Source organism: Erythrolamprus reginae, chromosome 7 (genome assembly GCF_031021105.1).
Source record: "Erythrolamprus reginae isolate rEryReg1 chromosome 7, rEryReg1.hap1, whole genome shotgun sequence".
NCBI lineage: Eukaryota > Metazoa > Chordata > Lepidosauria > Squamata > Dipsadidae > Erythrolamprus > Erythrolamprus reginae.
Window position 1 is genome coordinate 7,477,492 of NC_091956.1, and position 14,883 is coordinate 7,492,374.

At 42.2% G+C, this 14,883-nt stretch overlaps 1 protein-coding gene across 4 annotated transcripts in view; it reads left to right on the forward strand.

Moving 5' to 3' along the window:
- Positions 1 to 14,883, forward strand: part of SEPTIN11 (septin 11) — a 125,359-nt gene that overhangs the window by 55,435 nt on the left and 55,041 nt on the right. For all 4 annotated transcript variants that reach the window (XM_070756917.1, XM_070756916.1, XM_070756918.1 and 1 more), the window contains exons 2-3: positions 4,378 to 4,492; positions 14,363 to 14,558. In XM_070756917.1, the coding sequence (XP_070613018.1) occupies positions 4,378 to 4,492; positions 14,363 to 14,558 (311 nt within the window). The remainder of the gene's footprint in view (positions 1 to 4,377; positions 4,493 to 14,362; positions 14,559 to 14,883) is intronic.

The following is a 14,883-nucleotide window of genomic DNA, read 5'->3' on the forward strand; positions in this document are numbered from 1 at the left end:
ACGTTTGAAAAGTGTTCAGAAACTTCAGATCGTGCAGAATGCAGCTGCGAGAGCAATCATGGCCTTTCCTAAGTGTGCCCATGTTACTCCAACACTCCGCAGTCTGCATTGGTTGCCGATCAGTTTCTGGTCACAATTCAAAGTGTTGGTTATGACCTATAAAGCCCTTCATGGCACCGGACCAGAATATCTCCAGGACCGCCTTCTGCCTCATGAATCCCAGCGGCCGGTTAGGTCCCACAGAGTTAGTCTTCTCCGGGTCCCGTCGACTAAACGATGTCCTCTGGCGGGACCCAGGGGAAGAGCCTTCTCTGTAATGGCTCCGAGCCTCTGGAATCAACTCCCCTCAGAGGTTAGGACTGCCCCCACCCTCCTTGCCTTTCGTAAACTCCTTAAAACCCACCTCTGTCATCAGGCTTGGGGGAACTGAGACATCCCCCCCTTGCCTATGTAATTTTGTGCATGATATGACTGTGTGTATGTATTTTATCTATTGGGGTTTTTTTTCTTTTTAGACTTTTTAATGTAAAACTGTTATTCTAGATTTTAATTATTAGATTTGTTACCATGTATTGTTTTTATCGCTGTTGTGAGCCGCCCTGAGTCTACGGATAGGGGCGGCATACAAATCTATTAAATAATAATAAATAATAATAATAATAATAATAGAGGATATATTTTGCGCTTGAGTTAAAATGGTATATACAAGCAACACCCCTGATTTGGTGGTGGGGTGTGAATGTTTGTCTGGTGGTGAGCACTACTCACAGAGCAGTGTTGTGTGCGTGTTCATATTTAAAAAAAATCAGTTAAAAAAAAGAGATAGAGGATGATGTATCAAATCTTTGAAATACCGTATTTTTCAGAGTATAAGATGCACTGTATAAGACGCAACTTAGTTTTTAGGGAGGAAGATAAGCAATGAAGAAACAATATTAATAAAAATCTTAGGATACAAGCAAAAAGTTACAGTCATACAGTCCTAAGTGGGAGAAAAAGGATGATAGGAATGATGAGAAAAAACTAGTAGAAATAGAAGTGCAGACTTAGTAAAAAGTCTGACAGTGTTGAGGGAATTATTTGTTTAACAGAGTGATGGCGTTTGGGGAAAAACTGTTCTTGTGTCTATTTGTCTTGGTATGCAATGCTCTGTAGCGAGGTTTTGAGGGTAGGAGTTGAAACAGTTTGTGTCCCGGATGCGAGGGGTCAGTAAATATTTTCCCCGCCCTCTTTTTGGCTTGTGCAGTATATAGGTCCTCAATGGGACCTATGAAACCACTCCTATCCTAAATATTGTCATTTTCCATCACCCTTGGTTCTTTGAAGCTGATGTAATGGAAGTCTCTATTATTAGATCAGATAATCTGATCCTTTAAATAACACTTTATTAAAGATTTGGACAGTATCTAGCAGCTGCCCAAAAGCCAACACAGTCCTAGGCTGCACCAACGAAGGGATACCATCAAAGTCACTTGAACTGCTTAGTACCGCTTTATATTGCTTTATTTATTTATTATTTTATTTATTTATTATTTGGATTTGTATGCCGCCCCTCTCCGAAAACTCGGGGCGGCTCACAACAAGTGAAAAGACAATCCAATACATTAATCCAATTAATTAAAATATTATAAATTTAAGAAAAACCCCTATACTAACATACACACACGCTTTGAAATATTGCGTCCAGTTTTTGTCACCATAGTTCAAAAAAAAGATGTTGAGTTTTTAGAAAGAGAGCAGCAAAGATGATTAGGGGAGTGGAGGCTAAAATATATGGAGAATGGTTGTAGGAATTGGATATACAGTGATACCTCATCTTACGAACGACTCTTCATACGAACTTTTCGAGATACGAACCCGGTGTTTAAGATTTTTTTGCCTCTTCTTCCGAACTATTTTCACCATACGAACCCAAGCTGCCGCCACTGGGATGCCACGCCTCCAGACTTCCGTGGCCAGCCAAAGGCTCCCCTCGCTGGGAAACCCCCACCTCTGGACTTCTGTTGCCAGCAAAGCGCCTGTTTTTGCGCTGCTGGGATTCCCCTGAGGCTCCCCTACCTGGGAAATCCCACCTCCGGACTTCCGTGTTTTTACAATGCTGCGATTTCCCTGAGGTTTCCCTCGCTGGGATTCCCTTCATTTTTGCCGGCACTGCTTTGAATCCCAGTGAGGGGAGCCTCAGGGAAATCACAGCATCACAAAAACATGGAAGTCACGAGGTGGGGTTTCCCATGGAGGGGAGCCTCAGGGGAATCCCAGCAGCGCAAAAACGGTTCGCCATCGCTGTTCTATTATTTATTTATTTATTTTATTTATTCATTCATTTGTCCAATACACAAATACATAGGAAGAAAATAGACATGTGGTAATATATATAAGGTTAAAGGAAAATAGAGGAGAAGATATATGAAAGGAAGAAAATATACATGATAAATGAGAGAAAGGAAAGATGATTGGACAGGGGATGAAAGGCACACTAGTGCACTTATGCACGCCCCTTACTGGCCTCTTAGGAACCTGGAGAGGTCAATTGTGGATAGTCTAAGGGAGAAATGTTGGGGGTTAGGGGTTGACACTATTGAGTCCGGTAATGAGTTCCACACTTCGACAACTCGATTGTTAAAGTCATATTTTTTACAGTCAAGTTTGGAGCGGTTCGTATTAAGTTTGAATCTGTTGCGTGCTCTTGTGTTGTTGCGGTTGAAGCTGAAGTAGTCATTGACCGGTAGGATGTTGCAGCATATGATCTTGTGGGCTATACTTAAATCGTGTTTTAGGCGCCGTAGTTCTAGGCTTTCTAGACCCAGGATTGTTAGTCTATTTTCATAGGATATTCTGTTTCGAGTGGAGGAATGAAGGGCTCTTCTGTTGAAATATCTTTGGACGTTTTCAAGGGTGTTGATGTCCGAGATGTTGTATGGGTTCCAGACAGATGAGCAGTAGTCAAGGATGGGTCTGGCAAAAGTATTCTGTATGATTGTTCTGCTTACATGTGACTCCTTGATCTTAGAGCCTTAGATGCATCAGAAATGCTTCGAGGGGAATAAATAAAAGCTTTATAATAAATTAATGTTCCTACGAGTTAATGCCACCGTTTGAAGATTCCAAAAGTTTGTCTTGACATATCCACAGTGAATAAAATTTTACAACCGCCGAGGGGCAGAGAGTAAATACGTCCCTCCTGGGGCTTTTTAAGAGCCTCAATTTAGGACGTGTAGGAAGCTAACTCGAGTAGCCCTTAAGATGAATAGAACAGACCAGCAAATGTTTCTGTAACTAGGTCGGCCTCCTTTCTCTATCTTCAAGCTGCCAGTTGTATAACGCATGACTAATATAAACAGGAAGAAGGTTGTGAATGACTAACTTGTGGAGAGTTGTGTTGAACGATGGATCCGAATGATGTTTCTGGTCTGAAGGTCAGGATGGAGAAAAAATACCTTATACAGTAATCCCTCCTTACTTCGCAGTTCATCTTTTGCGGATTCGCTACTTCACAGGTTTTCAAAGGGGGCTTAAATCCATTGAAAATTTTAAATCCATTAAAACTTCATAAAATTCTTCTACAGTACAGTGTTCCCTCGATTTTCACGGGTTCGAACTTCGCAAATAGCCTATACCACGGTTTTTCAAAAAATATTAATTAAAAACTACTTGGCGGGGTTTTTGCTATACCACGGTTTTTCCCGCCCGATGACATCATACATCATCGCCAAACTAATAATTTTTGCAAATAAATAACAAAACAAAAATAATTATTGTTAATAAATAGTTATGTTTATAAATATCAGGATTACTAAGTGTCTTATTCAATGGTGAATACCAGTAATAATGGTGAGTAAATTGTTGTTAAGGGAGTGAACATTGAACATGAGCCTACTGGGCCCACCGGAAGTTGGGAAACAGGCTGTCTCTGCCTCCAGAGGGCAGGGGGAGCTGTTTTCGCCCTCCCAGAGCATTGAATTATGGGTGTGGCACTCACGCATGAGCGATAGTGTATGCCAACACTTTCTTGACACCCGACGAAAAAAAAGGTTTGCCATCACTAATCTATTCTGTGGTTTTTATATGTTGTAAGCTGCCCCGAGTCTTCGGAGAAGGGCAGCATATGAATGAATGAAAGAAAGAAAGAAAGAAAGAATGAAAGAAAGAATGAATGAATGAATGAATGAATGAATGAATGAACGAACAAACGAATGAATATGTCCACAGGGGTGCTGCAAGGGTCGCAATTGTGAAAAATGGTCGTAAGTCACTTTTTTTTCAGTGCTGCTATAACTTCGAGCAGTCTCTGCATGAACTGTTGTAAGTCGAGGACCGCCCTGTAAATGGAAATTAGTTCTGCAGAGGCCTTCAAACCTTTTCTCTTTGGATTTGCAGAATGATGACCTTCGAAACCTCGCCCTGTCAGGCCACGTCGGCTTCGACAGTCTCCCGGATCAGCTGGTGAACAGGTCAACCTCACAAGGCTTCTGTTTCAACATCCTTTGTGTGGGTAAGTCCTTCTTGTGAGACTCCGCGGAAACAATTTTCTCCAGTATTTCCAAAATGCAGCAAGTTACCATATTTTTCAGAATATAAGATGCACCTTTCCCCCAAATAAGAGGCTGAAAATTTGGGTGTTTCTCATTCATTCATTCATTCATTCATTCATTCATTCATTCATTCATTCATTCAATTTTTATGCTGCCCTTCTATAATGTTCTGTAATGTTTATTGTGACCCCCTATTTACTTCTGGGACTTGAAGGGAAGCCCAAACAATAGCAATAGCATTTAGACTTATAGACCGCTTCATAGTGCTTTTACAACCCTCTCTAAGAGGTTTACAGAATCAGCACATTGCCCCCAACAATCTGGGTCCTCATTTTACCCACCTCGGAAGGAGGGAAGGCTGAGTCAACCTTGAGCCAGAGGTGAGATTTGAACTGCTGAACTACAGCTAGCAATTAGCCGAAGGAGCCTCCAGTGCTTCACTCTAACCACTGTGCCACCCTCCCTCCCCACACTCCCCATTCCATAAAACCTTGTCCCAATTCCTCCTCTTACTCTTTGCTTTCTGATAAAATTGTCCCTTTCACGACAAGCGATTCTCCAGGGTAAAGCTTAAACTCCGTAGCGGTCACTCCCTAGGAAAATATTGGAGGAAAAAAGACATTTTAAACGGCATGGCAGGACTTATAAAGGGGTTTTGAATGCGGACTCCTCCATCAAACCATTCAAAGAGAATTTGGAGTTACAAGATTTCTCATTGGAGAGAGCAGCCATATGGAATTGATTGTCCAATAAGACTCCAAGATCCCTCTTATAGTTTATTTATTCATTCATTCATTCAATCAATCAATCAATTTTTATGCCGCCCTTCTCCTTAGATTCAGGGTGGCTTACAACATGTTAGCAATAGCACTTTATAACAGAGCCAGCATATTTGCGCCCACAATCCGGGTCCTCATTTTACCCACCTCGGAAGGATGGAAGGCTGAGAGTCAACCTTGAGCCGGTGATGAGATTTGAACCGCTGACCTTCAGATCTACAGTCAGCTTCAGTGGCCTGCAGTACAGCATTCTACCTGCTGCGCCACCCCGGCTCTTATACTCTGAACGTTGCTCCCCCCAGCCATAACTATCTGCTAATGATCTTCCCAGGTCTTACCTTGCAAGCTCTTTCATTGTTACTCTCTGCAAAGAATGTTTTCCAAGCCCTAAGTCTTTGCAGGGTTTTTTTCATTGACCCAACTTGCTCCAAATGTTTCTAGCCCTACCCAGATGCTAACAAATGTTCCCAGCTCTTATTGGCTTGCAAGTTCTTTCACTGTTACTCTTTGCAAATAATGTTTTCCAAGCCCCTAAGTCTTTGCAGGGGTTTTTTCATTGCTCTAACTTGCTCAGAATAAATTTATTTCCAACTCATATCAGGTGCTAACAATGTTCCCAGCTCTTATCAGCTTGCAAGCTCTTTCATTGTTACTCTCTGCAAAGAAGAATGTTTTCCAAACCCTAAGTCTTTGCAGGGTTTCTTCCATTGCTCTACTTGCTCAGAATGTTTCTTTCCAGGTGCTAATGATGTTCCCAGCTCTTACTGGCTTGCAAACTCTTTCATTGTGTTACTCTCTCCCAATAAAGTTTTTTTAAAGCCTTAACCGGGGGATAAAATAATGTGCTGAAGCTGACCAGACTAAGGACGCTAGCCAGAGGAATACCTGGTAAGCAGATTCTTGTCCTTATTTTCCTCCCCCAAAACTAAGGTGTGTCTTATAGTCCGGTGCGTCTTATACTCTGAAAAATACGGTAGGTTTGCAATAGAGAATCTCTTCCTCTTAAAAGACAACCATGTGTCAGACAGGAAGCATGGCTAAGAATGTATTATTAGCAGAGTCTGTGCCAACGCCTGTGTTCACCGGAAGGGCAAATGGCATCACATCACATACATATAATGCCATTGACATAATTGTGGTGCAGAATGATATATTGTATTTTTCAGAGTATAAGGCGCACCTTAGTTTTTGGGGAGGAAAATAGGGAAAAGAATCTGCTTACCATATATTCATCTAGCTAGCGTCCTTGGATGGATGGATGATAGATAGATAGAGAGAGAGAGAGAGAGAGAGAGAGATAATAGTAGGTAGGTAGGTAGGTAGGTAGGTAGGTAGGTATAGATGATAGATAGATAGATAGATAGATAGATAGATAGATAGATAGATAGTTAGTTAGATAGATAGATAGATAGATAGATAGATAGATAGATAGATAGATAGATAGATAGATAGAAAGAAGATGGATGGATGGATGGATGGATAGATAGATAGATAGATAGATAGATAGATAGATAGATAGATAGATAGATAGCATCCCAACCAATTTCAAACAATGAGCCACCATTTTCAGTCTCCGACCTCATCCTATTTATCACTTAGGGATTATTCCTAAGCATAAACTTTCAAAATTTCCTTCGGCAAATGTTATTAAGCCCTTGTAACACAAGAATTCAAGCAAGTGAACTAATTTCAGATTGTAACTAGTATATTTATATGTGCGTCAGGGCCAAAGCTTTTCATAACTGTTATTCCAACTTTACGGTGCTCTGGAATGGAGGTCAGGACCCCCTCTGATAAAGAAGGAATCTACAGCAATGCATTATTTACATAATGGTTTCCTGACTGCTTATCAGTCTGAGAAGCAACTTCTACAACCTAAATTATAATTGTGAAAGCAGTGTCTGGATTTTGCTGCTTTTAAAAGCAGGGGGGTGAAATCCTACACTTTTAATGCCTCCTTAAGATTAAGGCATTAATCTTTGGTTAAGAAAGTTGGGATACTACAGACAAGACTGCTAGACAGACCTTGTCCTTGATGTTTTAATACTCTACAGGCAGATAATTTTATTCCAGTTAAATGTGGGAAGCGTTGAAAAAGTGTAATGATTCACCAGAATTTAGACTTTTGTCATATTTCTCTACTGTAGCACATTATAGAATAGGGATAGAATGGAACAGAACTGAACACTTTATTTGGCCAAATGTGATTAGACACACAAGGAATTTGTCTCCAGTGCAGAAGTGCACCACAAGAAAAATGGCTGATGTAAGATATTCTCCAGAACATATTTGAGCGCTTTAATCATATAAATATGTTTAAATTCCTAAAGAATGTTGAGAGTTGGATGTTTCACTTATTGATTGATTGATTGATTGATTGATTGATTGGATTTGTATGCCGCCCCTCTCCGCAGACTCGGGGCGGCTAACAACAGCAATAAAACAGTATATAACAAAATCCAATACTAAAAACAATTAAAAACCCATTATATAAATACCAATCATACATACAGACATACCATCATAAAATTGTAAAGGCCTAGGGGGAAAGTGTATCTCAGTTCCCCCATGCCTGGCGGCAGAGGTGGGTTTTAAGCAGCTTTCGAAAGGCAAGGAGGGTGGGGGGCAATTCTAATCTCTGGGGGGAGTTGGTTCCAGAGGGCTGGGGCTGCCCCAGAGAAGGCTCTTCCCCTGGGCCCTGCCAAATGACATTGTTTAGTTGACGGGACCCGGAGAATACCCACTCTGTGGGACCTAACTGGTCGCTGGGATTCGTGCAGCAGAAGGCGGTCCCTGAGGTAATCTGGTCCGGTGCCATGAAGGGCTTTATAGGTCATAACCAACACTTTGAATTGTGAGCGGAAACTGATCGGCAACCAATGCAGACTGCGGAGTGTTGGTGTAACATGGGCATACCTAGGGAAGCCCAGGATTGCTCTCGCAGCTGCATTCTGCACGATCTGAAGTTTCCGAACACTTTTCAAAGGTAGCCCCATGTAGAGAACGTTACAGTAGTCGAGCCTCGAGGTGATGAAGGCATGAGTGACTGTGAGCAGTGACTCCCTGTCCAAATAGGGTCGCAGCTGGTGCACCAGGCGAACCTGGGCAAACGCCCCCCTCGCCACAGCTGAAAGATGTTTCTCTAATATGAGCTGTGGATCGAGGAGGACGCCCAAGTTGCGGACCCTCTCTGAGGGGGTCAATGATTCTCCCCCCAGGGTAATGGACGGACAGATGGAATTGTCCTTGGGAGGCAAGACCCACAGCCACTCCGTCTTGTCTGGGTTGAGTTTGAGTGACCTTTTGTTTACAACCATTTGTTTAGTGACCGTTTGAACTTGCAATAGCATCGAAGGAAAAAAAATGTATGTTTTTCACACTTACGACCGTTGCATTTCTTTCTTTCTTGGTCACATGATCAAAACTTGGAAATTTATGATGGTTGCAGATTCCTGGGGTCATGTGATTCCCTTTTGCGACCTTCTGACAAGCAAAGCCCATGGGAAAACCAGATTCACTTAACAACACGTGCTTCTAGCTTAACAATTGCAGTGGTTCACTTAACAACGGTGGCAAGAAAGGAAGTGAGGCCAAACTCACTTTACAACTGTCTAGCTTAGCAATGAAAATTTGGGGCTTAGTTTTTGGTTATTAAGATGAGGACGACCTGTATTTTATATTTTTAAAAACACTAAAAGGTCAATTTTGGAGCACCAAAAGGCTGGTTCTGTGTAATATACAAATTACATTAAAGTAAACTTTTTTTTTGGCAGGATTTAGAAACAGCTAGGAAATTGACATTCAATTGCAGCCTATTTCATGTGTGTGTTAGTTGAAGTCGTTTTCCAAAACTTTTTTTCAGGCTCTTGAGATTATATTTACTTCTTCTTCATTCAAGTACATTTGTGTTTGATTATTGTAAGCTGACTGCTGTGTTTGTATCCTGAATTTTAATGCATGGTTTCCTTGTGAGTGCTCGTGCAAGTTTTTTTTTTCTTTTTACTTTTACAAGTTGGGATCAAAGTCATTGTGCCAAACAAAGAAGCTATAGAAGATCCAAATCAAATGTCGCCGGAGATTTGAGTGTCTCTGGAATATAAAAAAGTTATTTCCTCCCCTTAGAATTAGTCTTTTCTCTCCTCTCCTCCTTCCTCTTTCTTTCTTTCTTTCTTTCTTTCTTCCTTCCTTCCTTCCTTCCTCTTCCTTCCTCCTTCCTTCTTTCTTTCTCCTTCCTTCCTTCCTTCCTTCCTTCCTTTTTTCCTTCTCCTTCCTTCCTTCCTTCTTTCTTTCTCCTTCCTTCCTTCCTTCTTCCTTCCTTCTTCCTTCCTTCCTTCTTTCTTTCTTTCTTCTTCCTTCTTTCCTTCCTTTTCCTTCCTCCTTCCTTCCTTCTTTCTTTCTCCTTTCTTCCTTCCTTCTTTCTTTCTTTCTCCTTCCTTCCTTTCTTCCTTCCTTCTTTCCTTCTCCTTCCTTTCTTCCTTCTTTCCTTCTCCTTCCTTCCTTCCTTTTTTCTTTCTCCTTCCTTCCTTCCTTCCTCCTTTCTTTCTTCTTCCTTCCTTCCTCCTTTCTTTCTTCTTCCTTCCTTCCTTTCTTTCTTCTTCCTTCCTTCCTTCCTTTTCCTTCCTTCCTTCCTTCTTTCCTTCTCCTTCCTTCCTTTCTTTGTTCCTTCTTTCCTTCTCCTTCCTTCCCTCCTTCCTCCCTTCCTTTTTTCCATCCTTCTTTCCTCCCTTCCTTCCTTCCTTCCTTCCTTCCTTCCTTGTGGTTAATCTTCTGCAGACTATATAACCAAGTACTTTAGTCTTCTAACTCCTTGGTGTGACTGATAACTGTCTTGAGACTTCTTGCATTCCTGAAAAACCATTTTTTTCTGTGTGCGCAAGAGTGAAATAGTTGATCTCTGCCCTTTTATTTGGCAGAGATGAGCTGTTCCCATTTCTGTCCCTTTATCTGATATCTGACTTGTTTTTACAGTAAAACTTGGTTTATTTCTTTAGAAAAGAGACAACATGGACTGAAGCCTTGTGCACTTTAAAACATTTAGCCTGTGGAGACAGATTTCATTGTTTAATTCTTCTTTTTTCTTTTTTGTAAATCAAAGTTTTGGGGGAGAAAATAACAGAATTAGGCTTAGGGATATTTAAGGCATGCCAGGAAACTTCTGGATATAATGATGTGAAGCTGACAAAAATTAGTTGTCTTTTTTTCCTCTGCCATTCCTGTTCTTCGGCCAAATGCAATTTTGGAAACACAACTAGCAAAAAGATGAGAAGTGCTGTTCAGTACAGTGTCACGACAAATACGAGGATCGCCCAGAAAGTAATGCACCACATTTTTTTCCTTCAACAATTATCTATTGAACACAATGAAACTTGCACACAAGAAAGAATGATGTTTCTTCTACACTCCCTATTTTTCCACGTACTCTCCGTCCCGTTCTATGGCCTTCCTCCAGCGAGACACAAGGGTGTGTATGCCCTGTCGGTACCACTCCTTGTTCTGGTCACAAAGCCATTTCTGCACTGTGCAAAACCACCTCTTCGTCATCCTCAAAATGTCAACCGTACTTCTATCGACTGCAGATTCTCCTTAAACTGTACACAAATGTTTGTGAATGTTCCCAACAGTTTCTTTCTCCGCAGTGAGAAATTCAATGACGACATGCTGCTTGTAACGTACATCACTTACATACGCCATTTTGAAACACTGCTGCAGCTATGCTAGCTGTTTGAAGAAACACAAAATTTACACACACACTCCTGACAATTCAAATAATGTATATCTAAAGTTTCACATTCGTACCGTTACTGTAGCCTGAGAAAAAAAATTGGTGCATTACCTTCTGGGCTTCTTCCTTCCTTCCTTCCTTCCTTCCTTCCTTCCTTCCTTCCTTCCTTCCTTCCTTCCTTTCTATAATCTATCTTCCAGCCAGGAAGGACGTCTTTGTGACATCAAAGCTCCGCCCATGGAATCCCCTATTGGGATTCCCCACCTCCTTTCCAGCCTACCGACCGGCCCGACAGCTCCGCGGCTCTTTTAAAAAGCTAACAGCCAGGCGGCGGGGCTTCTCAGCGTCCTCCTGAACCCCAACGCCGACCCCGAACCTTCGCCGAACTTCCGGGTTCGGCGTTCAGGAAAACGCCAGAAGCCTCCCAGCTGTTTCAAAAGGCGAGGCTTCTCAACGGCCTCCCGAACGCCGAACCCAAAAGTTCAGCAAAAGTTTGGGTTTGGCGTTCGGGTTCAGGAGGACGCCGAGGAGCCCCCCGGCTGTTTCAAAAGGTGACAGCCGGGCGGCGGGGCTTCTCGGCGGCCACCCGAACCCGAACTTTTGCCGAATTTCCGGGTTCGGCGTTCAGGCGACGGGTACGTAAGATGGAAAAAGTTCGGAAGAAGAGGCAAAAAATTTCCAAACCCCGGGTTCGTATCTCGAATGGTTCGTATGGCGAGGGGTTCGTATCACGAGGTACCACTGTACTGTATTAAAAATCCTATAAAAACAATTTAAACACAATTAAAATAAAACAATAAAACCCTTGCATACAATATATGAACCACATTGGAAAGAAATTGGGAGTATTAATCCTGAACTTCTGGAGAAATATTCTGAACCAAAGTACAAAACTACTATGCTTTTTTTAAATTCACTCTGACATCACAATTCTAAAACTATCATGTATTCTACTTTCAATTATCATGCACCATACACTGACTTTCAATTTGAGTTAAATGTGTTTACCTGGAAATGATCCCACAGGAATCCTGTTTGCTTTCTAATCATGTGCTTTGCAACAAGAAATACAGTTATTTTAGATTAAATGTCGGCTCCTACCAGATTTGTTGTCTGTTCCATCCCAAAATTGCAGTTTCTGTCTCTTGTGTTATGTTTTCATGCTAGCAAAGAACAAATTTTTACCAATTGTATTTGGCTGTAACTTCTGCCTGTAATGTAACTTGTTAGAAGAAGTGCTATGCAGTGCCAAAAATATTCACATATTGCGAGTAGTTCTTCATTTTAAAAGACACAATTGGGAATCCAGAAGGTTGGTTGCTAAGCAAGGTCGTTGTTAAATGAATCACGTCTGATTTTTTTTGTTGCTACAATTAGAAACATAGAAGACTGACGGCAGAAAAAGACCTCATGGTCCTTCTAGTCTGCCCTTATACTATTTCCTGTATTTTATCTTACAATGGATATATGTTTATCCCAGGCCTGTTTAAATTCAGTTACTGTGGATTTACCAACCACGTCTGCTGGAAGTTTGTTCCAAGGATAGAAACATAGAAACATAGAAGATTGACGGCAGAAAAAGACCTCCTGGTCCATCTAGTCTGCCCTTATACTATTTCCTGTATTTTATCTTAGGATGGATATATGTTTATCCCAGGCATGTTTCAATTCAGTTCCTGTGGATTTATCTACCACCCCTGCTGGAAGTTTGTTCCAAGGATCTACTACTCTTTCAGTAAAATAATATTTTCTCATGTTGCTTTTGATCTTTCCCCCAACTAACTTCAGATTGTGTGTCCCCTTGTTCTTGTGCTCACTTTCCTATTAAAAACACTTCCCTCCTGGACCTTATTTAACCCTTTAACATATTTAAATGTTTCTATCATGTCCCCCCTTTTCCTTCTGTCCTCCAGACTATACAGATTGAGTTCATGAAGTCTTTCCTGATACGTTTTATGCTTAAGACCTTCCACCATTCTTGTAGCCTGTCTTTGGACCCGTTCAATTTTGTCAATATCTTTTTGTAGGTGAGGTCTCCAGAACTGAACACAGTACTGTACTCCAAATGTGGTCTCACCAGCGCTCTATATAAGGGGATCACAATCTCCCTCTTCCTGCTTGTTATACCTCTAGCTATGCAGCCAAGCATCCTACTTGCTTTTCCTACCGCCCAACCGCACTGCTCACCCATTTTGAGACGGTCAGAAATCACTATCCCTAAATCCTTCTGTTCTGAAGTTTTTGCTAACACAGATGCTAACACTACTGTTAAGTGAATCACAAGTAGTCTTCTACTTATGACAACAATTGAGATCAGACTTTCCACTGTAAAGCAAGTGAGCCATGCCCTATTTTATGATGTTAAGCGACTATGTAGGTGAATCTGGCTTCTCCATTGTCCCAAAGGAGCTTTTTCAGGAGGCAATTGGGACTGTCTTTCTTTGAAGACGTTTCCCTTCTCATCCAAGAAGCTTCTTCAGCTCTGACTGACTGGTGGGGAATGGAAGGATTTATACTCCTTGCAGACAGCTGGTCATTTACATCAGGGATGGGTTACTATGACTTCTGGTTGGCAGAGGAAAAAGGACACCATGCTAGGAGGAGACTCTATGGTGGGGAAACCGGACTTCTGGTTGGCAGAGGAAAAAGGATGCCACAGTAGGAGGAGACTCTATGGTGGGGGAACCGGACTTCTGGTTGGCAGAGGAAAAACTACCCCATGTTAGGAGAAGACTCTATGGTGGGGGAACCGGACTTCTGGTTGGCAGAGGAAAAAGGACGCCATGCTAGGAGGAGACTCTATAGTGGGGGAACCAGACTTCTGGTTGGCAGAAGGAAAAGGATGCCATGCTAGAAGACTATGGTGGGGGAACTGGACTTCTGGTTGGCAGAGGAAAAAGGACGCCACACTAGGAGGAGACTCTATGGTGGGGGAACCGGACTTCTGGTTGTTTCCAGAATTGAACAGGATCTTTGTGGCTCTTTGAGTATTCAAGGTTGCCTACCCCTGTCTTAGACAGAACATCTGGATCTTCAAATGGAACAGAAGCTTGAAAATTGGGCTGTCCTAACCCAGATGTCTTTTTCCAGATGTCTGGTTATTGAAATGGATGTTCATGTGCCGCCTCTATGTTGGTTGAGGAAGGCAGTGTTCCCTTGGGTCCCATTTGTTGGGGGTCAAGGGAAAGGGAGGGTTTTGCCTTCTTTTTTTTGCTCAAGACCCCCATGTACAATTGGTGGGCCACTGTGCGACACAAAATGCTGGACTCGATGGGCTTTGGCCCCATTCAGCCTGGCTCTTCTTATGTTCTTATGTTCTTTTCCCCCAGGGGAAACCGGCATTGGCAAATCAACCCTCATGGACACGCTGTTCAACACAAAGTTTGAAAGCGACGCCGCCACCCACAAGGAGCCAGGCGTACGGTTGAAAGCAAGGAGTTACGAACTTCAGGAGAGCAACGTCCGTCTCAAACTGACCATCGTCGACACGGTGGGATTTGGAGACCAGATCAATAAGGATGACAGGTAATGTGAAAGTGCAGAAGTTGGTGATAAATCAACGGCTTGTCACACTCTCTATAGAAAGCCTGATATTTATGGGAACTTGGGAGGGGTGATTTTCAAAGCATCCTTTCGAGTAGTTCAAGGCCATCCTATTCCCACCCACCTGGGCGGAAGCGGAAGGAGGGCTGGCCACGCTGGCACAACCTGAGTGGCCAATGTGACATTATTTGTGGGTGGGGGACAAGGGATGTGAACTTTCAACTGGGTGGGAAACTCAGATTCAGGTTTCCTAGTGTAGGTGCCTGGATGGCTTCGGAAATAAACTGGCACTTTAAGGAATACAGTG